Source organism: Terrapene carolina, unplaced genomic scaffold, assembly GCF_002925995.2.
Source record: "Terrapene carolina triunguis isolate 2854851 unplaced genomic scaffold, T_m_triunguis-2.0 Scaffold194, whole genome shotgun sequence".
In the NCBI taxonomy this organism is placed as follows: Eukaryota; Metazoa; Chordata; order Testudines; family Emydidae; genus Terrapene; species Terrapene triunguis.
In genome coordinates this window covers 10,439,647-10,462,691 of record NW_020664545.1, presented here as the reverse complement: position 1 = coordinate 10,462,691, position 23,045 = coordinate 10,439,647, and the positions used below count along the sequence as shown (strand labels likewise).

At 41.8% G+C, this 23,045-nt stretch overlaps 1 protein-coding gene across 4 annotated transcripts in view; it reads left to right on the top strand.

The window, feature by feature from the left end:
- DOT1L (DOT1 like histone lysine methyltransferase) overlaps positions 1-23,045 on the top strand; it is a 101,406-nt gene that overhangs the window by 6,993 nt on the left and 71,368 nt on the right. For all 4 annotated transcript variants that reach the window (XM_026655040.2, XM_026655041.2, XM_026655042.2 and 1 more), the window contains exons 2-3: positions 15,343-15,386; positions 20,782-20,856. In XM_026655040.2, the coding sequence (XP_026510825.1) occupies positions 15,343-15,386; positions 20,782-20,856 (119 nt within the window). The remainder of the gene's footprint in view (positions 1-15,342; positions 15,387-20,781; positions 20,857-23,045) is intronic.

Sequence of the window (23,045 nt, the reverse complement as noted above, 5' to 3'; positions counted from 1 at the left end):
TTCTGACTGCAAGGGTGTTAAAGTGCCATTTCACCTTGAATGATCCCTTAGAATGTGTTGCCTCCTTACATTAAACAATCTGTTCCACCTTATATTTAGCTGTGGTGTTCTGAGGCCTGGTCTGCATTAGGAGATTAGGTTGGTATAACTTCATTGCTCAGGGGTTTGAAAAATCCACCCCCCTGAGTGACACAGTTAAACTGACCTAACCCCTGGTATAGACAGTGCTAGGTTGCTGGGAGAGTTCTCCCATTGACCTAGCTATAGCCTTTCAAGGATGTGGATTAGCTATGCTGACAGGAGAACCCCTCCTGTTGGGGTAGTTGTACAGCTGCGTAGCTGCAGGGTGCATCGGTGCTACTGCAGCATTTTAAGTGTAGACAAGCCCTCAGTGCCTTTCCCAGACCCAAAGAAGAGCACCGTGTAGCTCGAAAGCTTGTTTCTTTTACCAACAGAAGTTGGTCCAATAAGAGGTACTACTTCCCCCACACTGTCTCTATAATGTAATTTGACAATTTCCCCCCATTCTCTTCAAAATGCAAAATGAAACAAGGCATGTGCTCACAATGAGGTTTTCTGCTGTAGTTCAGAAGGTGAAAATATTGCCACCCTATAACTTTTCACACCTCTTAGGGTGCCATAGAGTAGCAGTTTATCTTCTCTGCAAAGGCTCTTGTCAAATATAATTTACCGTGGGTGATAATTTACTCAGATTTCTAAATGGTTTGATTTGCAGCTGAAACTGACAACACAGTACCTGTATTTGCATCCTAGCAAAAGCTCAGTAAGCAAATACCTTTCTCTAAATCCTTCTCCCACCTCAAAACAAGAACGCCATTAAAATTGTCAGGCTATTGTGTGAAAGTACCTTAAGGCCATTTCTTCTACAAGTCTGTTACTGCATCCTTATGTTTGAGATATCTGAGAGGCATTTACAAAGATTTTTTTTTTTGTAGAAGAGATGGGTGTTAACTCCGACTGTCCTGGCCAAAGTCCCAAGTGTGACAATTATATTTTATTTTCCAAAAATTCTCCCTGCAATTTCAATTGGACACAATATAGAAATGTTTGTGCAACTACAAGTTCTCAAAGTGTTGAGGGAAATCCATCTCGCCATATGCAGCTCCCACCCTTCTCCCCCATGGCAACCCACTTCTGGAGAAGATTGTCCTTTCAAGTATCAGTCACCCATATGAATTGTACTTCCCCTGGGAGCTTGTGAAAGATATCTTATCCCTTGGTTTGCAAGATTTATGGGATATGTAATCACCTTTCTCCCCGAACAGCCATACATCTACTTTCACACTTCCTTTTTTCTTTCCTGCTCACCTTCCCCATTCTTCCTTTTTTGTTTCTTTGTTGCAGCTCTTAGACTTAATCTTTTGAGTACCCAGTTAAAACCTCCCCATGCAGTAATGAATACACCTGATCAATAGTATAGTAAATAACAAACTTGTCCATTGTATTAATGACATTTTTTGATTACGTATCTGATAGTTTGTATGTGGTGTATTAAGATACTGTTTGCAGTTGACTTTACTTTCTCTTCCTAACAAAAGTTAGAAGGGGAAGAGAGGGGGAAAGACGAGCTCACCCCAGGAGTCCATGAATGCAATGAATTTTGCAGTTCTTAACTTGCAGATAAGTAGAATCATAGAATATCAGGGTTGAAAGGGACCTCAGGAGGTCATCTAGTCCAACCCCCTGCTCAAAGCAGGACCAATCCCCAGACAGATTTTTACCCCAGTTCCCTAAATGGCCCCGTCAAGGATTGAACTCACAATGCTGGGTTTAGCAGGCCAATGCTCAAACCACTGAGCTAAAGCCAAAAACCAAAATTGGACATCTTGGTTATACTTGCCACGTACCATGATTTGGGCTCCTCAGCCACTTAAAAACCCACCAATGGCAGACCTCATCCTGGCGTCGAGGGATAGCCAAAGACTTGCCATGTAACTTTTGTATTCTGTAGATACTAGTCTTCCAATGAATCATTGTTCATTCGGTGCAATAGACGTAAATAAATGTAGTAGAAACTAGTGGAAGATATTTAGTGTATGAAGCAATTTAATGAGTATTTAATCATTCATCTAGCCAGTAATGTGTTTAATTCCATTATCATATATAGTATAGAAATGCAGACACTAGAGAATTAAGGAGTAGTTGCTATTTTTAGGACATAAGAGGACGGCAAATTACGTTTTAAAACAGGAAATTTAAATGATGATTTTTTGTAGATATGATCTGAACTATGAATAACAAAGATGGTTTCTTCTCTGCAGTCTTTTTTTTTCTTTTTTCTTTCTTTTCCAGTTTCATAAGTGAATGAGTGACTTTTTGAGGAAGCTATGAACAAAGGATGTTTTGGTGTCAGACTAGGGATCTGGGGAACTAATGGAGACAGTTGTGTTGATTACCAAAATAATCAGTAGTGTAAAGAGAAAAGCCTTGAAAAGTTCTGAAGCAGCTTCTTCCATTTAATATCCCAAATATATTGTTAGAATCTGCCTACACTAAAAGGAAACGTTCAGAAAACTTCTGTTAATCACGTAGAGCTCCCAATGTTGCTACCAACAATAGAGCTACATAGTGAAGAGGCAGTCCAACCTTTTTAGCACCATCATGTATCCCTTTTTAGATACAAAGTTAAAAACTGCTCTTAGCTGTTGTAGTGTGCACTGTCAAATAGCTGCTTCCTGCTAGTCCAGATGTGGTGCATTTCAGTGTTATGGGAGGTGTTCCTTCTAGTTTGGATATCAATTTGTAAAGCCCTTTGGTGTGAAAAGTGTTCAGGCAAGATTTTGATAGTATAGGGTAAAAATCTGTTACCAGTCAAGTCAATGGGAGTTTTTCCATTGACTTCTGTGAAGCCAGGATTTTACTGTCTGCAGTGAATCTTCATTAGATGGCGTAAACAGGTTGGAAGTGCGTAGCCTTTGAATCAGGAATATCTTCAGATATTAGAGAGTTATGATGACAATATTTACCAGCCTTTAAAATTAATCTGGTCTTTGAAAGTTTTGACAGTCTCCTTACAAGTGCTGCATGCAGTATGAAGTCTGTGGTGGGTGTAACTTGTTGGACTGCCTTGCAGTCCAACAAGTTGAAACTCATTGTAGGTACAGATCAGCAATTCCTTTCATTTTATTTTTTGGTCTCAACACCCTCAGAAACATCTTTCTTCTCTAGGACCTTGAGACTCCTTCAGGAGTATAGGTTTGTATTCTGACATTTCGATGTGTCCATCACTGTAATAAGTAGGAGTTAGCCTCAGATAGTTATGGTATTTCCATCTTGGATTAAATGAAAAAAATTCCTAAAATTTAAATCCGACTGTATAAGGTACCAAATCAGCAACAGAATAAATAGGTAATGGTGTATGGATGTGTATGTACATAAATAAAACTTAAGCGGTGAACAGAATTTCCTCCTCCCATTGAAAACACATATATACAGTTTATAGTTGGGTTCAAAGTAAATGAAATGCAGTTTCTGTCTCTTTAAAAACATGTAAAAAAAATAAAAATTGCTATTAACATTCTTCTAGATAGTGGTATGTTCAGATCCGAAGGGCCCCTGTGGCTCTTGAAGTCCATCCCACTTCCCCGGAAATGTTTAATGGTTGCTTTTCATTGAAGGTCAGTAAAGGTTTTATTCTCTTGGGAACTCTTTGTCACCAAAAGATGCTGAATTCATTGGAATGCATTTGGTAGGCAAATTCTGTTAACCCATTGCACAGTTCTAAAACTCCTTAACGTTAAACACACCAAGTTCTTTTGACTAATGCCCTTGGTGTCTCAATATTATCTCAGAATTTTGAAAGAAAATGTCCTTATCTTCTAATTTTATCCTTTTTGATTACTCCTTTCCCCATTCCTGTTCCTAATGGAACTTGAAATTAACATGACTTTGACTTATTTATGTTCAAGCCATTAGTATGGTTTTGGGACTAAGTGTTCATTTGTATCAGGAATAACATATGCAGAACATTCCCTTTGCTTAGGTCCTTCATAGAGATATAAGTTCTGTCAATGAGAACTTTTTGGCAACCGCCTGCGTGGACACAGATTGGTTTATTTCAGTTTAATTTAACCCTTTTCCCAACTAACTTGACTTAAACGAAAGTCATTTTTATACCGGAATAAGCGTGTCCATATCCAAACTATAGGTTTGTCTAAACACACAAGTTGTACCACTTTAGCTACACTAGTCCCACCCTTCTTACTTTGGACACAGTTTTACTGGTATAATTTTATTCCCATATGGTAGTGGTTTTCAACCTTTTTACATTTGCGGATCCCTAAAATATTTTGAATAGAGGTGTGGACCTCTTTTGAATCTTAGACATAGTCTGTGGACCCCCAGGGCTCCGTGGACCACAGGTTGAAAACCACTACTGTATGGGAAGGAGAACCAGCTATACCAGTATAAGCCACGTTCTACTGATGTAACTGTGTTCACACTAGGGGTTGTACTGCTTATAACTGTTTCGGTAGAAAATTGCACCCCTAACCAAAGTAGTTAGTACAAAAATAATGTGTAGGCTAGGCCTACACTGGTATAAATTTACACATTGAGTTATACCAGTGCAGCTTTCTCATGTAGACAAGGCCTCAGGCTCTGTTTACACTACAGTTTACATCGGAATAAGTTACGTCACTCGGGGATGAATAAATCCACCCTTCTGAGCGACATAAGTTAAGCGCCGGTGTGGACAGTGCTATGTCGGTGAGAGAGCTTTTCCGGCTGACATAGCTTCTGCCACTCATGGGGGCTAGAGTAGTTAAGCCGATGGAAGAGCTCTCTCCTGTCGGTTTAGAGCAGCTACGTTAAAGAACGTACCACTGTAAACTCTGTGGTGTAGCCGTGCCCTCAGTCTCTTGTTGGATAGATCACATATTAACAGAGAGATTGTCTCAAGGGTACTTCCCTTCCAATTTGCTATCACATGAACCACTTCAATTGCACAACATTTGCAACATGTTTCTCAGGCAGCTACAGCAATTGCTTATGTGGAGATGTAAAAATATTTAATGCATTTTAGCTGTCTTAGTACAGTGTAGCAGGTGGAGACGAGGAGCCAGCGCTGTATGGTCCAACAGTTCTGCAATCTAGATCTATCACTCCTACCCATAATATCTATTTGGTTCCCATACCAGTTTTGGAACCTCTAATCAGGAGCATATTTTCCCCATTAATTTATCATACTTTCAGTATAGGTTAGATCTTGGCGTCAAATTCCCATTTTTTTTTTTCTTTAGCAAACCTTTTTTGTTGTTGTTGTCCCTTAAGAAGGCATTAATGCACTGCAGGTTTTACATGATGTCTTCTGGCCAGCTGCGTGTAGCGCTATAAATTACTTGAAGCTTTGATTGGAGCCTTGGTTGTGGTGTATGACCTTGCTATGTGAGAAATAATCTTTGAGCTCTAGCTCTTTGATTTAATGAAGATAAAGAGAATGGGGGCACATTGTCTGCAGGAGGGAGTCTAGAGATGTCTTTTTGCTTTATACCTCCTCCTTGGTGTAAGGAAACCTTAGTTGCAAGGCAATTCAGAGGCAGCTTCTTGCTCCAGTGTGTAAGGAAAGTATTGTGTTCCAGTTGCTACACTGGTAAATAAATGACACCAACCTACTCTTAGCTGAAGGCTGATGGCATTAATGTGTCTAGCCCTGCAGTATGAAATATTGCACAGATATGACTTTTTAGCTTTCTCTTCATTTTGTATTCAGAGGGTCCTGAGGCATGCGAGTATGAGCTCGCCAAAAATTGGTAGTGCGTATGCCAAAGGGCCTGAAACTTCTGAGAGAGAGTTGCTAGCTGCACTGGAGATCTTGAGACTTCTCAATTCATTCGGTTCCCTCCCCAAACAGTGTCTTTTCCCCTTTTTCCCCATCATAGCTGGAAATGCTTCTTACATGGGTTTTCAGACTTTCACCATTGTCTGTAGATGTTTGTATCCAGAATGATTCCTGTCTTCAAACACACAGCTGCACGTCTGCCTAGACAGGCTGAAAAATAGGCTAAAACTTTGTATGTTCTAAATCAGGGTGTACACAGATTTTGGCTGCACCTATAGCACTGGATTTTGAAAGAGAGCATCTGCATGCCACACAGTAATGTGGCACGCTCTCCTTCCCTTTTCTATCCCTCTGGGGCAGCCATAGCTCAGAGTAGAACCATACTGACACCTCTTTTGGATCTACAGAAAACCTTTTCACTTGAGCACAAATGGAAGAAACCTGGGGGATATTAAAGACACAGTTGACCCACTGATCACTTTACTTCAATGGGCAAAACAGGCTGTTTTCCTTGTCCCACCTTTGTGATGCCATTGCTAAGCAACCTTGTCTGTAGGTGACCACAAGGGTGTATGCACCCCTTGATGGTGTGCCCCCCATTGTGGCCAGCTGGGCCGTGTTTTTGCTAATCTGCAGATTGGCCCTTTGCAATCAAAATACCTTTATCAAAGCATGAGGAGCTGCAGCAGTATTCTGAGACTGGCTAAGCAGTAGGGAGAGCCTGAACTGCTGCGATTTGGTGGCCAGGAGAGGAGTGGTGTCCAAGGTAAGGCCAGCTTCTGCCATGAGGGAGGTGACCCAGGCAGAGGCAACATAGAACTGAACAAGCATTTTTTTTTTTATCAGTTTGCATCAGCTGCTGCTTCCTTTGAGTTGTACTGACTGACCTAGTAGTCATTGAAGGGCTCATGAGAGACCTCTTCCTCCTGGTTTGCAAATGCCTGACCACAACTAGCTTGCACATGCCCAAATGGTCTTGGGCAGCTCTTGCACAATTCTGAAACTAGGCTTTGGACATCTTTCTTTGGGGAGGAAGTGTGTCCTAGTTGCTAGAATACTGAAAAGGGACTAAGGGGTCCTGGGTTCTATTCCTGGATCGTCCATTGGCTTGCTGAGTCATCTTGGCCAAGTCACATTCCCTCTCTTTGCCTCAGTTGCACCATATGTAAAATGAGGGTGTACTGACTTAATCAGTACATCTCAAAGCACTTTACAAAGGAAAAGTGCTATAGAAGATGAAGGTGATATTATCTGTAAGACCACTTCCTCAGTCCAACTTATTTGTGTGTGCCCATCCTCAGCTTTTCAGTATGCCAAACCACCCCCACTGGAAAAATCTATTTCCTGCTTGTACTTCAGAATACCCCATAGAACCCTTACACAGGGCATAATGTATTTAAAGCACTGTACAGACAGTGACTAATCTCATAAATATTATCCTAATTTTACAGATAGGGGAGAATAGGTAAATAGGTATTTATGCCATCTTAAGTTTTAGAAAAAGTAACCCTCATGAGACTTGCTAAAAATATAGACTGCAGGACAGTTGTATGAGAATGAACTAAATATAAAAGGACATGCATCTGGAAGAGTGCTCGGATGTGGTTTCTCACTTCAGGCCCTGATAGCAAAACATTTTAATTGAATATGCATTTAGAAAAATGACTAAAGTGACACTTTCACAAATTTAAGAAATAGCTTTTTGAGATTCACTTTACATTAAGAACCTTTTCATCATTAAAATAACTCTCCTTCTCCCCCCCCCCCCGGTAAACATACCTGGGTGTCTGCGATGCAACGCTATCGTGATACCTAGAAATAATTCTGAGGTCCACACCTTTAAGATTTAATATGGGAAGGGAGGGAAAAATTGTAGAGAAGGTTATGTAGTATTTCCTATTCAATATTGCAACACTGGCCTTCATAATAACTGGGTAGATTGCAGCAAAAGTGTTGTAATAAACTGTCAAAGTTTGACATTTCAGTCTGATATTATAGGCTTCTAATTCAGTTCTTTTCATTGGAAATTGCTACTGTATTAAAAACAAAAACATAGCCTTTTACTGAACTATTTTACCTATCTGTTTACTACTGTCTAGTACAGGGGTCGGCAACCTTTCAGAAGTGGTGTGCTGAGTCTTCATTTATTCACTCTAATTTAAAGTTTCGCGTGCCAGTAATACATTTTAACATTTTTAGAAGGTCTCTTTCTATAAGTCTATAATATATAACTAAACTATTGTTGTTTGTAAAGTAAATAAGGTTTTTAAAATATTTAAGAAGCTTCATTTAAAACTAAATTAAAATGCAGAGCCCCCCCCCCGGACTGGTGGCCAGGACCCAGGCAGTGAGAATGCCACCGACTGTGTGCCATAGGTTGCCTACCCCGGTCTAGTAGTATTGTCCGCTACTGTGTTTGAACAGTGCTTAGTCCAGTGGGGCCTGATTCTTGGTTGATTCCCAGGTAACACAGTAATAATGTAAACATGATTAATCCTTAATATCTGCTGCTACTTGTCTAGATAATGAGAAATATAGATGAAGATTGCCCTTAAAAGTTTGGGTTTCCTTGAATGACAGTCACAGAGAACTTCTTAAAAGAAAATGCTCAAACTTTTCAGGCAATATAAGAAATAAAAGTATATTCTAATCACAACAAACAATTCTGATAACAATAAGGAAAGGGAGTGGAGCATGGGATTGAGACCCATGTTCTAGTCCCAGCTCTGAACTTGCTTAGGCCTTGTTCATATTCAGAGTTCCATGATTTAATTTTAATTGAATTTAAAAACTGGTTCAAAACAGTGAGGCTATTTGATTAATTTTAAACCAGGATTCCGTTAATTTTATCTTAATTCAATAAGGAGTCAAACTAAATCAGAATAAACCAGTTTAAATTTACTTGAGTTTACACATTAAACTGGTTTTGCACTAGTTTAACTAAATCAGTTTAAAATCACACATTTAATTCAATTGGTGCAATTTGTATAGAGACAAGATCTCAGTGCCAACTGGGGCAACTCACTTTTTTCCCCTGAGGTCTGATCTACACTTGAAAATTAGATAGATATGTCAATGTTGCTCAGAGCTGTGAAAAATGTTGCATCCTAGATGCAGCTAAGTTGATGGAAGTTTTCTTCTGAGAGGTGCATTAAATACCATTAATGTAGGAAGCGTCTATGCTATGGCACTACCATCGCACAGCTGCAGACCTGTAGTGTAGACATACCCTGAGTGTGTTTCCCCATCTTTAAAAAGGGATAATTCTTTATCTCCGTCACAGGAATGTGGAAACTCATGGTATGCCTACAATACAAATGCTACAGTGATGCAGCTGCTGCAATAGAACTGGGCCGCTATAGTGCTTTAGTGTAGACTTGCCTGCAGTTATACTAACAAAAGGACTTTCATTGGATACTCTGTTTGGGGAACTGGTTTAAGATAACACAGAAAATAATCCGCTGGTATCAGCTGCATTTCCACTGGGCTTGCCGGTTTAATTGTACTGGTATATATGTATACTGGCAAACCTTTTCAAGTGTAGATATGTAGGCTGGTATTTTCAAAAGTACCCAGCATTGACTGGCCTACTTCTTTGAAAACCCAAACCCAGGATATTGTGGAGTGCTTTGAGGTCCTGTACAAGTACTAAGTTTTAACAAAATACCATCTTAAGTTGGAACAACTTGATATTTTTCTTTTGGGTACTCAATTCTGCTGAATCAGTGACCAAATGATTTTCTTTTTCAAAGCAGTTGAGACAGATTGACTTCTGAAGCATATGGAAAGGCGTAGCCATGATTATGGAATATTGACTTTTTTTCCACTGAGGCTCCTTTTCTTCGTGCAAATTATACTTTTAAAAAAAGGATTTTAGGTAAATTAATAGGGACTAATTCTGCCTTTTAGATGCTTATGCTTATGCAGGGCTCCTATTATGGCCAGCAGTACACGTACCGGGGCACAATTGGACTTTCATATTATGCACTGTGTGTACATGTTACTGTCATAATAAAAACCTTCTGTTTGATATGGAAGTACTTTTTTTTTTTTCCAGTTGAAGAGCAGGAAACCTGTTTTATTTAAACTTCTCCAGTGTTGACCTCTTGCTGTTTTCTGGTGTAAAGAACACTGGAACCATAGAGGAATATTATTTAATCATGGGCTATTGATCACTGATGGACGTACATGACATTTTAAATTGTATGCTTTACATGTATGCAGAGATCAGTTGATCCTTGATAGGATAATTTTGAAATCTGAAGCTATGCAATTATAACCTCTAATATTCTTTAAAACTTGGCAAAATAATATTAAATTAAACAACAAACTGTATTGATGTAACTTTGACTTGGATTTGAACCTACAAGTTGATATGTTTTTAAATGGTCTAAATGCCATTCTTGCTGTGTCTTGCTGTGGTTAAGATGATATTACAGCCTATTGCAGTTGATTACTGCTTTGAGGCCCTAGCAATAGCTACCCGCAGGGAAAGGGCTGTCTCTTTTTGTTCTCTGTTTGTACAGTGCCTAGCACAGTAGTTTTCTTGGCTGCCGCTAGGGACGTTGCTTCGGCTTTAAATCTGAACCTCTTTTTGCTTGGGCGAGTATGTTTGAATGATGCATGGAGTGTGGAATCCAGTATCCTAAGAACTGGTACTGTGAGACTGTTAGTAGGGCTGGTCGGAAAATTTTCCAGCAAAACTGTTTTTTGATGCAAAATTGTATCTTCAATGAATTATTTTTGCAAAATATATCTGTTTTTCCTTGGAAAATATCATTTTCCCCCCCCCCCAAATAATTTGGCTGGAAAACTTTAGATTTTAGCTGGAAATTCAAATTTGTGTGGAAAATTTCAATGAAAATAAGAGTTTTGTTTTTCATCAGATTTCTGCAGGAAAGAATTTGGATCACTTCTAGCTGTGAGTTAATACACTTACACATGATAATAGCTGTGTGTTAATACACTTACACATGATAATAACTAGTTATGAAAGTGGCATTGGACGTTAATGGTACTTGCTGTCAATTATGGACTGCATCTTTATTTTTGATACTTGTAGTTTAGATGACATTAAAGAGATAATGTTTCAGTATGAAACAATGTGCATTCATGTTGTTGAAAGGATTCCAAATATCTTACAAATGTCATAAATACAACTTCACTATAGAAATGCAGCCAGACCAACAAACAGCACCTAGCATGTTCCCAAGAATGGGGGAAGGGGACATTTGAGCTGGGCGAATAGAACCCTTTCCTCTTACAAAAAGTGCTATGGGAGCTTTAATTATATACAGAGCAGACAGCACCTTTGTTTCCTGAGACTCCTCCAAAAGGTCTTTACATAGTGTAGTGTGTGTTACTTGGTTAACCTCCTTGGAAGGATGAAACGTTGAGTTGATCCTGTTTGGGAGTTGAATCTGTGATTCTAGGAAGTTGAAACCTGCTGCTTGTATAACTCAGCCGTCCTCATCAGCGTTATAGACAATTGTAGGAGCACAAACAAGACACCTGACAACTGTTTAATGGTGTGTATGTATCTACTCCTATGAAGTCTTATAAAAGACAAAATGCCAGTTCAGCTTTACAGTTTTTTTTTAAAGGTGATCGGCAAAGGAAATGAAATTGGGCTTGTGCCCTTCTTTGCCTTTATTATAAGTGTGTGTGGTGTCATGTCTCCTCTCTCCCCCCCCCCCCCCGTTTCCCCTCTCCCCCGGTATTTTACCTTTTAGAAATATCAGGATCTCAAGTCTAGCGTGGCTGGAGGACTGGAAGGCAATGTTAGGGTTTGTCTGCACAGGGAAGTTTTACAAGTTAAAATGATATAGTTATACTAGTATGATCCCTCATGAGGACACTTACTGTGGTGGGAGAGTGACTTTTTTCAGTTTAGTTTAAATCCAAGTGACAAGCGAAACTGAAAAAGGTCTTCTTATGCTTGAATAAGAGTGTGCATATAGGAGGTTAAGTGGGGTGGAGTTATACTGGTATTAATTCACACCTTAAGTTGTACCAGTATATCTTTCCTGTGTAGAAAAAGCTTTGTGTTGTGTGATTTGTGTGTGTAGTGAGATTTCTGCACTTTAACCTGAAGGGACAGGGAGTTGACTTAGAAAATCTGCTTGTTAATAAACGGTTTTTACAGGGCATTTGAATTATAGATAACAAAAATGCCCTATAGTCCTGGTCTACTTGGAGTTTTTGTACCAGTATAACTGTCTGTTAGGGGTGCGGATTTTTTTTTTTTACCAATAAAGTACAACCCCAAGTGTCGACCCAGTTATACTGGTATAAATGTGCTTCTGTTGGTATAGAATTGGTATATATTCTTCTTCCCATATGGGAATATACTCTACTGGTAGATGTAAATTTATACTGGTGAAACTAGGTTCACACTAGGTGTGTGGTGTGGCTTTTTTAAACTGATTGAATTATACTGATATGGTTAAAAAGGTATGACTTTTGTGTGTAGACAAGCCCATAAATACTTGCAAGAAAAAAATTTACAAGGAAGACTAAACTTGCCATTTGTGGTATTTCTAAGGCTATACTATGCTACAGACTTCTGCTGGCACAGCTGTGTCGGTCAGGGCTGTGAAGAGGTGTGATCCCTAACTGACAGAACTGCTGTTGGCAGAAGCCCCACGCTTATACTGTAGCTATACAGTACCAGCAAAGCACTCCTAATATGGACATGGCCTGAGTTGAAAAGTTAAGGAAAATATGAATGGGGAAATGAGAATCTTGAAGAACAGGATAGTGAAACCAGTAGTTTCGTTAATGTAATCAATGTCTGTATACACCCACTCCTGGAGTAGCTGGATCCATGCAACACTCAAAGGTTTTCACAGGGTGGAGTGTTGCTGTTGGATCTGGATCAGGACTTTAGACTGGTGGGGCTGAGTTCTGGAGACTTCACAGCATTGGCTTCCTAGCTTCTGGATTAGGAAGGTGACTTTTCTCTACCTCTGTGGTAAATTAGCTGCAAAATGGCAGTGGGAGACCACAAAGGATAAGAGCTCTAGTCGGTGTGCAGAAGAGGTGCAATTTCCCAATGGAAGATGGCTGCCCTCCCTTTCTTCTTGGTGGCTTTCTTCTTGAACCAGAAGATTTTATTTGGAGTTAACAGCCAGTTAGTTCATCCCATTCATTTGAAATACCAAGAAATGTGATTAAAAATAACTTCCGTTTTGAATTTCAATGCCATTGAAGCAGAATGAAGTAAATTGCTAAATTGATTGTGTGCTGTTTTGCCCCACAAGTGAGTTTTCTGGTGTGTGCAGCATAATTACAGAGATACTTATTTGCACTGTTGGTGCTGTTACACCGTTGATTCCCATCCACACTGGCATTCCACCAGTTGAGAATGGTACAGTGGCGGATGATGTGATGGGTAGCATTGCTTGGAGCAAGCATGATCCAAATTTCATCGCCTGTGGTGTGTTAGGAGCATTTTTGTGTGTGGAGCTATGGAATGTTACAGAGCATACAAAGAGGACCACATGGTGGTTAGTAGGTCCAACTTCACTGCTTAGCCAATTACTTGGTTTCTGGTTTCCTTTGTTCGTTTTACTCCTTAGGTATTTTGTGGCTGCTGCCACCCCTGGAAAGTTCTAGGATTTTCACATCTGAGGCCATGTCTGCACTAGCACTTATGTCGGCAAAACTTTTGTTGCTTGGGGTGTGAAAAAATCACCCCCCTGAGCGACATAGGTTTTGCCGGCATAAGCACTCATGTACACAGCACTATGTTGGCAGGAGATATTCTGCCGCTGAGGTAGCTACCACCAGTCATTGAGCTGGTTTTATTATGTTGACAGGAGAGCTCTCTCCTGCCTCAGCATAAAACAGCGAGCGATCTTTAAGTGTAGACGTGGCCTGAGTCTGAGACTACTGATCCCAGACAGCGTGATTCTTCACAATTACAGCCTTAAGTTCTGACATTCTAAAGATAAAACCCCTTCCTGGCAGTCTAGAGAGCAGTTTCTTTCATACCTGTGCCTGAGTCAGTAGGTTAACAGATGTTTGCCCTTCCTTATCTCCTGAGATTCCTGTTCAAGCCAGTCCCTAATTAACATATTACCTGTGTGTGTGCAGGTTGCATGGCTTGAGGATTTGCTACCACAGTATTTGTCCTTTACCCCATGCTGAAATTGGTTTTTAAAAGTAAGACTTGATGTTATGAAGCCAAATTTAAAACTGGGTATGTATAATAGGAAACCAACATATCCCCAAATTTGGCTGTGAGAAATACGGATTTAGATTGTGTATAACTTCCATACCACTGAGAGAGAATTCAGAAATCAGTAAAAGTCTATAAGCTGGGTGTGTACTACGCATGGGACTAAATAATATATATACTATATGTATAAGTGATCGCTATGTCACAAATGCATTCTATCATGCGTCTTTGATCACTTTACCTGCAGTCTGCCCTTGAACAACTTTTAAAATTTCAAACATCCCCCATTTTTCTTTTAAATCATCTGCATTTAAATGTTTCCTCTTTTCCTCAAATGTGGAATTTCTTACCCACAAGCCCTTCAAAAATTACCCTGCCTGAGGCCCAGGATGGGAAATTCAGATCTTGGAGGCTCAGCACTTGCTTTTTGTTCATGAAAGTTTTTTGTTTTTTTTTAATTAAAAAGTTACGACACTAGGTTATTTTTAGAGATTTCTGTGGTGCCTTCTGAGCCCTTTACAGTTGGACTCTTGGTAACTATGGCTCTGGGCTTTGCAGGATGGATACAATAAAATATTTAGAACCCCCCATAATTTTCCTAAAACAGACTTTTCTGTAACGTGGCACCTGTCTGATATGACACCTGCACAAGGATTTTATTGGCACTCGTGGGATGAGACCTGCAGAACTCACTTGTGGCTTTACCTAAGTAATATGGTATTGCAAACACATGCCAGTAGAACCTTAGTATCACACAATCCTGTGTGTGTATGTGTAATGTAATGGACAATTTCAATGGCTTTATAGTGGTAGAAAGGCTTTGATGTAGCTGGTGTTTGGTGTTGCCAGATTTTATCACTAATATCCATTCTTATTGTTTAGTTGATAGTTTATTTTAAAAAGCCGTTTGCTGATTTAGAATCCAATTCCACATATGGAGATATAAGCATGTGCCAGATGCTCAGTGGATGAAATCAACTGTTTGTTATGTAACTTGCATTCAAACACCCACCTCGCACTAATAATCCCCAAGGGTATTGACGATAACATTTCTTATTTTCAAGAAGTGATGGTGACATAAGTGAAAGGGCAGTTTTTAAAAACGGTTTAGTGGTCTGTGGAAACTCGAGAAAACCTAAGAAGCTTTATTGTCTCTCGAGAAATGTACATTTTGAATATATTAACTGGGCTGGGTGGCAATTAAGGACTCCTGCCTCTGTGTAACTCCTAATCTACTTTAGAAGGTTGAGTCCTGTAATCTTTGGGGATTGATATGAATGGTGTTCTCCAGATGTCTGTTTGAAACTGCTTCTCTTCTCTCTCTCTCTCCCTCCCCCCCCCACCCCTCCTTTAATTTCAGGACAAACACCATGATGCTGCTCATGAAATCATTGAGACAATTCGGTAAGTGTTCAATGTAGAACTGGACAGAACCTTTTTTTTTCATGTTGGTATTGCTGTATGTCTCAAATTAGACATGGGGGGGGGAAGGAGAGGGGAGGGGAATCAAAATACAAAGGAAGACAGCAATCGAATTAAGCTGTAGCACAGGCCTGCACAACTTGTAAAGCGGCGAGGGCCATATTACTCCAAAGAAAACAGCTGAGGGCCGCAACCCCTGAGTGCCGCCAACCCCCCCCCCGCACCACCCAGCCCCCCCTGAAACCCACCCCCCCCCCCAGCGCTGCCCGCCCCACGGAAACAACACCCCCAGCGCTGCCGAAACACCCCCCACCCCCAGTGCCACCTGCCCCGTGGATACAAACCCTCCTTCCCCAGCGTCGCCCCACCGAAACAGCAGTATTGAACCACGGTAATATGTTATAGCGGGCCCCTAAGGTAGTATAATTAAGGTAAACGAAAAATGTCTTTTTGCTAGAAGTAGAATAAGATCTTCCCCCCACTTTGTAATCAATTGCCCTGTTGAATGAATGAGGTGTGAATGAGGAAGGCGTGGAAGGCAGCACCTCCAGACAGCTGCAACCCTTGGAGAGGGCAGGACCGGCTCTAGGATTTTTGCCGCCCCACGCAAAAAAATTTTTGGCCGCCCCCCCTCTTTTTTCCCGGCCCCGCCCCAACTCCACCCCTTCTGAACCCCTTCCCCAAATCCCCAGCCCCGCCTCCTCCCCCTGCGTGCCGCATTTCCCCCCCACATTGCTTCCTGCGGGCCCCCCACGACCTCCCGCCCTAGCTCACCTCCGCTCCGCCTGCTCCCCCGGGCATACCGCCACTCCGCTTCTCCCCTCTCCCTCTCAGGCGAGGGAGGGCGGAGAAGCGGAGCAGCGGCGCGTTCAGGGGAGCAGGCGGAGCAGAGGTGAGCTAGGGTGGGGGGGCGCAGGAAGTAACGGGGGGGTAGAGGAACCACTCCCCGCTCCAGCTCATCTCCGCTGCCTCCCCTGAGCGCCCCGCCGCTTGGCTTCTCCTCCCTCCCAGCCTTGCTGTGCAAAACAGCTGTTTCGCGCGTGGCAAGCCTGGGAGGGAGGGGGGAGAAGTGGAGTGGCGGCGGCGCGCTCAGGGGAGCAGGCGGAGGCAGAGCGGAGGCGAGCTGGGGCAGCGAGGGCACTTTTTCCCCCATACCCCGGAGTCAGCACCTATGATGGCCAGTGCCAGAATGCCACCCCTAGAAATGTGCCGCCCCAAGCACCTGCTTGTTTTGCTGGTGCCTGGAGCCGGCCCTGGGAGAGGGGATGGGAGCCAGACTAGATCAGTAGAACAGGTCAGCCACCGATTCGCCGCTCGCCTCCTCAGCCCCTACCACTGCCCGCTCGCTCGCCTCCTCAGCCCCCCACCCCCACCGGTTGGCCTACTTACCCCCCGCCACTGCCCACCCACTCGCCTCCTCAGGCCCCCCCCCTGCCACCGGCTCACCTGCCCCCGCCATTGCCTACCTGCTCGCCTCCTCAGCCCCTCACTCCCCCGGCTCGCCTACTCACTCCCCGCCACTGCCCGCCCGCTCGCCTACTCAGCCCCACTCCCTCACCTGCCGCTTGCCTACTCACCCCCCTGTGGGCCGCACAGTGAGCCCACCTACTCAACCCCCACGGGCTGCACAGGGAGCCCACGTGGGCCGCATGTTGTGCAGGCCTGCTGTAGCAGAACTAAACCTGTACACTAATCAGAGTTGCATAACAGTGCTGTAAAAAGAACAGGAGTACTTGTGGCACCTTAGGCCTTGGCTATACTGGCGCTGTACAGCGCTGCAGCTTGCTGCGCTCAGGGGTGTGAAAACGCCCCCCCCCACCAGTGCAGCGCTGTAAAGCGCCAGTGTGATCAGCGCCTGCAGCGCTGCACGCTCGCTCGCAGCGCTGCAAGCTATTCCCCTCGGAGAGGTGGAGTACTTGCAGCGCTGTGAGAGAGCTCTCGCAGCGCTGGCGGCGCGACTACACTCGCGCTGCCACCGGCTCACCTTGAATTCTCAAGTGTAGCCAAGGCCTTAGAGACTAACAAATTTATTTCAGCATAAGCTTTCGTGGGCTGCAGCTCACTTCTTCAGATGCACTTTCTATAAAAATGTTTTTAGAGGTGCACTTAGTGATGAGGTGATGCAGTAACTTCTCCTCCCCATGCCCGCAACTTAATCTTAGTCTGAAACAATCTGTTCCAGTCTGCGGTTGTTCTAACTGAAATTGTACAACAGTACCAAATTGAATGGTTTTTTTTATAATGATGATTTTAAAATTCAGTCTTTGGAAGCATAAGGCTAGGAACTAAACAAACAAACAAAAACAAAACACCACCACCACCTACTGTCTCTTGTTAAGTTCTGGCCCAATTTAAGCTTACACTGTTTACTTTTATTTCTTAAAATATTTCACTGTGGCTACAACTGTGCAGTGCCACTGGCACTCAGAATGGTCGGGAGGGCTGCCTACATGAGCATTCCTACTGCTAGTGGAGCTGCATCAGTGGGAGGGTGTGGCTGAAATACTACTGTAAAGAAGGCTGAGCGTAAGAGGGTTGAATGTTTTCAGGCACCATTACAGCCACACATAGTTGTGACACAGCAATAATTCATACTCGCTGTGGTTTTGGCAGCATTAGGAAAAATGTGCTGGGCAGAAACAGACCCTAATACAACTGTGTTTTTTGTTTATCCACAACAGAGAGTCATATTTTAAAATTGTTTTCAAGCTACTTGGCCTGTGTTTGTGTATAGAAAATAATGTTATCCATGTTAAGGGACTATGGTTTAGCCTTGTTCCTTGACATTTCTTTTTTTAACTCACAAAGGCCTTGTCTAAAACTTTTTTAACCATTGCTGACAGCATTTCAGCTGTAGTAACATTAGTAAGATTGGGAGCCTTAGCTCTCTGGCTCGGACATCTGTTTTCAGTAGCATGTCAGTTAAACTTGCTCTGAGCAGGTTTAACTAATGCACCGCTGAAAGTGGCTGCTGGAGTAGCAGAGTCACCTGCATTAGGACTTTCTATGTGCACATCAGCCAATGGCAAGAAGAGTCAATGCTAGAACACAACTGGGCCACAATCACGTTTCACAGCTTTATTGTAAAAATGGGGATTTCTGTAGTGCATACAGGGCCTTAAAATACTTTTGTAACTATCGGTCTTACCCATGTACCAAATTAACCACAGTGCATACTTCTTGCTTATGCTAGTAAGTTGTCCTATGGAGGTGTGAGGTGAGAGGATATAGAGCTGACCACTGGCTTGAAAAGTTGTGATATGAACAGTTGTTTGCTGCACACTGGCCTAGTTTATGGGGGAAAAAATTGCAGAGATCAAAAAAGTGAGGTTTTAAGGAGGTGTCTTCATTAGAAAAATAGCAAGAAATGTAGTTCACAGATACTTACCGTTATGTCTTTTTTGTAAGGTGCTGAATGTCCTAAAGAGCAATGAGAAGAGAAATATTAGATTTAAGATTAAGTCATTTTGGATACAAAATGCCTCTCTCACATTGGCTGTTTGGGACATTTTGTACACTTTTAGCCTATTCAAAATAAAACCAGGTCGCTTTTCAGCATAGTAAAATGAGGAAAAGTGATTTTACAAAAATGGCACTTTTAATCAACAGATCTGCTTCCTCTACACATGCAATCATGTCTTCTGATTTTGTCTAAAATGTGGTTCTTTTTTGTTGCATATTTTTGCTACTATTAATTCTACTGCAAAGTCAACACAGAGATGCGGGAGAGAACCTGGAATATTTATCAGTAAATCTATTTAACATAGGGTATGTCTATACATACAGCTGCAGCGCATGTGGTGAAGACGCTGTCTGCCAATGGGAGAGCTCTCCCATCCGCATAGAAAACCCACCTCCGTGAGCAGCATAAGTTATGTCTGTGGGAAAACCTCTCCCGTTGACATAATGCTGTGCACGCCAACGCTTATGTTGCTGTAACTTATGTCGCGTGCAGGGTGGAATATTCACACCCCTAAGCGACACAAGTTTTGCTGATGCAGACTGTAGTGTAGACATAGCCTAAGTTTCAGTTGCATAATCTTTTAGCCAGGGTGATCCACAAGCCAGAAAGAACTCAGCTTGACTGTCAGATCCCTGGTTGTCAAGATGCAGTTTCAGAAATGTTCCTACTAGTGAGCTGAGAAAATTTGATACAAAAATGGAGATGATAAACATGGAACCCCACCAAACCATCATTGGAGTCCTTATAGGGCCACAAAGCATAGCGGTGTAACTCTTTAGCTGTTTGTTTCTCTTTTGAAAAAAACGAAACAAATGCTATAGAGTATTCGAGTAATCAATCTGTCCATAATATCAAGACCTAAGGGGGAGAAAATGTGATTCCCAATGGTATTTTATAGAGCACTCTGTATTTTGGATGATGCTTCGGATCACTGTTTCTCGGTTTGATGCTTAGAAGGGAAAGGGTGTGAAACCCCTTTTTCTGATGTGGCTTCCCCAGCCCTTTACAAAGACTTCGTCACTCCAGTGACTTGCCATCCAGACTGGGGCCCTCATTGTTAGCTTTTAAATTGTCTTTGAAAATAATTAAAAATTTTCACATTTGAAATGAAATACAGAACTCTGTATTTCTTTTGCCAGATTTAGCTTGTCAGATATACTGGCAGTGGCTGGCAGTTTTCCATTTCTAATAGGAGCAGAATACAGGGCTGTATTAATACAGCCTGAAAAAAACACACGCCTTTAAAAAAAAAAAACAAATATCAAAACCACTATCAAGTCTATTTCAAGATGGGTCATTTAAGTGGAAGTACAGCACACTGCACTAGTAGAGGGAGAAAGCGCCCTCTCACACCAACTCTTTTGGAGGTTTCATTTGTGCTGAGGACTGCTGTGCATTTTCAAACATCAGGTTGCAGGAGATGACTTGTATCTGTGTGTGGCAAAATCGCAAGTAGCTTTGTCAAAGGAAGTGGTCGTTCATAACTTATTAAAAAATAAATGCATTTCAGAATGATTGTTTCTGTGCTTCACGTTTCCCATTAGATTAGCATTAGCTGTGGTTTTTATTTTTACATCAACTAAGTATATGTCACTTCATTGTGAAGTCAGAATTGAGTTCATGCCTATTCAAGAGCTTTATAGTTCTGCCAGTGGTAATGGGCACTTAACTTCATATTCACTCTTGTGTTGAATAAAAACTCTTCCAGCCCCATAATTAGCATTTAGTGATGTCTACCTCGCTTCTCACAATATTGCAGTCTTTCATGCTTTCTGTAACACTGTCTTTAATTTATAGGAACGTCAGTCTAGAATCAGGCAGATTGCTGCTTCAGTAAAAGTAAAAACTGCCTCGTTAAACACTAATGTAAAAGAATTGGGGGTCTATTGTATTCTGATTCTTGTCTCATTGCAGGTGGGTCTGTGAAGAAATCCCAGATCTCAAGCTAGCCATGGAAAATTATGTTTTAATTGACTATGATACAAAAAGGTGAGAGGAACCCCCCCTTCCCCAGAAGGGCAGGCCTAAATGGCTTGTTGTGAATTGGTCTAAGAATAACTAATTACAGACACTGCAAACTGAGCTGAAGTTTTCTTTTAGAACTGGCTTCAGACTCTACAAAGTTATTTTGGTAGGAAATGTGTAACAGGAGTATTGGCAACGGCTGTTGGATTTAAGGACATAATTGGAAACTTCACATAGCAGAAAGCTGAGCTGGTGCACGTTGGAATTACTCACCCTGAAACAATGATCTGTATCTGTGCTGTTGGGCTAAAGCCAGCGTTAGGAATCTGAATGGCATTGAAGTTTCTGCTTTTGTAGTAACTAAGAATTCTTGTTGGAAAACACTATGCCAGAGCTGCCCATGGCACCACTGATTTTTCTCCCCATGTTTGTGGAAGGTTAACTTTCCCCACTCCTCTCCTATTCAGAATCAAATACGAGTGGCGACGCTATAAAAACAGAGTTTCAACTCAAACTGTTCCTACAGCCTCTGTCTCTGGAGAAGCAGGAGCAGTGCCCGATTCACAGAACTATGTGAAAACACCTACTACATGGACTGGCTTGACAGGGATGTGTTGCAGTCTGCTCTGTGGGTAGAGATTGGGAGGGACAGAATCTAACCCTATGAAATTCTTTCGTTTGTAATAAGTTCATTTTTGGCTCAGTTTGACTGCACTACCTGAGAATGGAAATAGAGATGACACTTGCCTGCAGCCAAGTTGTGGTTTATGAAAATCCATGGAATTTCTTTTATGGAAAAGATCTAAGTTCACCGGTGTCCACAAAGTGATCATATCTCCTGAGTGGGATTGAGACAGGTGAAACTGAATCAGGTCCTAATTCAGCATTAACTGTTTGAGCACCTGGATGGCTTTTGCAATATAAAAGGACCGCTCTTTGGTGCTCTATTATTCCTTTTATTTTATATGTTCTCATCCTACTCGGCCTTCCAGCCTCCCAGGGAATTAAATAGGAGTAGTGAGAGCTCAGTACCTCTTAACGTCAGGTCTATGGTTTATATGCTGATATTGTAATACAATGATTTTGTGGTACTGGTGGGGTTTGTGTAGGTGTGCAGCCTCACTTTTTGTCAGCAATGATACTGAATAAAAGAAGAAACCATCTGTCCTCAACCACACCTCACTTATTTCTCAGAAGCTGTTCAAAGAAGCCATAAACCTGTCATTCTGATAATAGTTTAATCAGTTTATTTTCCTTGGGGGGGGGGGGGGGGGAGAATTATTTGAAAAATTAATCATAGAAGATTGGCTGCAGTGCTGCAAATGCAGAGAATGGGAATGAAAACCAGTGCATTATGGAAACACAAATATACATTCATAAATAATACTTTTCAGTCTAGCCTGTTTTTATTAATATGGAATTAAAAACTGTCAATTGGCAGCCCAAAGTGAGTGCAAATTAAGTGTTCTCAAATAAGGAGTCTTAGCTAGTTGTGGTAGTGAAGTCAAGTTCATGAGAAGTTAACTTCCTTCCCTTCTCCTCTGTTTTTCCTCCTCCCTTCCTGTCTTGGGGTAGTGGGATATGTTACTCCAATTACCCTGTGGACTGGCTTTTCTGCTGCTGCTTTCTGGAATCTAGTTATGTAATGACAGTGGGACTGGCAGATATCCTTCCCCCCCTTGACCCGAAATGATTCTGTAATTCTCTCAGCCTCTGCAATTAAGGTGCCTGGCTAAACTGTGAACCCAACTAACCCACAGAACAAGCAGTATGCTTCCCTTGTAAAGCAGGTGTCTGGAGGATGAGGTTTGTACTTTGAAGAAGTTGTATTACATGGCACACTGCGTGTTAGAACAGATTAGAACTGAGCTCTGGATAAGTGTCTGACTATCTTCATAGCTGGATATGGTGGACACTGGAAGGAACAAAGCAGAGCACATTAAAAGTGTAGTGCCTTAAACTTTTTTTGCATGTAGGGAAGTGGGAGGAAGCTAAGAGGGCCCATGGGAATTTCCAGCTTGAATTCCTGATAGGTCAGAAAGGAAAAACGTAAGATCACGTCAAGTTATCTCCATAACTTAATTTTCCCCACTAATTACAATCTTTGGAAGTTGAACGTTGAAATCCGTTTCCTTAGAAGAACTCTTCTTCTATCACGTGGATACCATGTGTAGAATTTCTCATGAATCATTGGGCTGCTAAAGTCTCTTTTA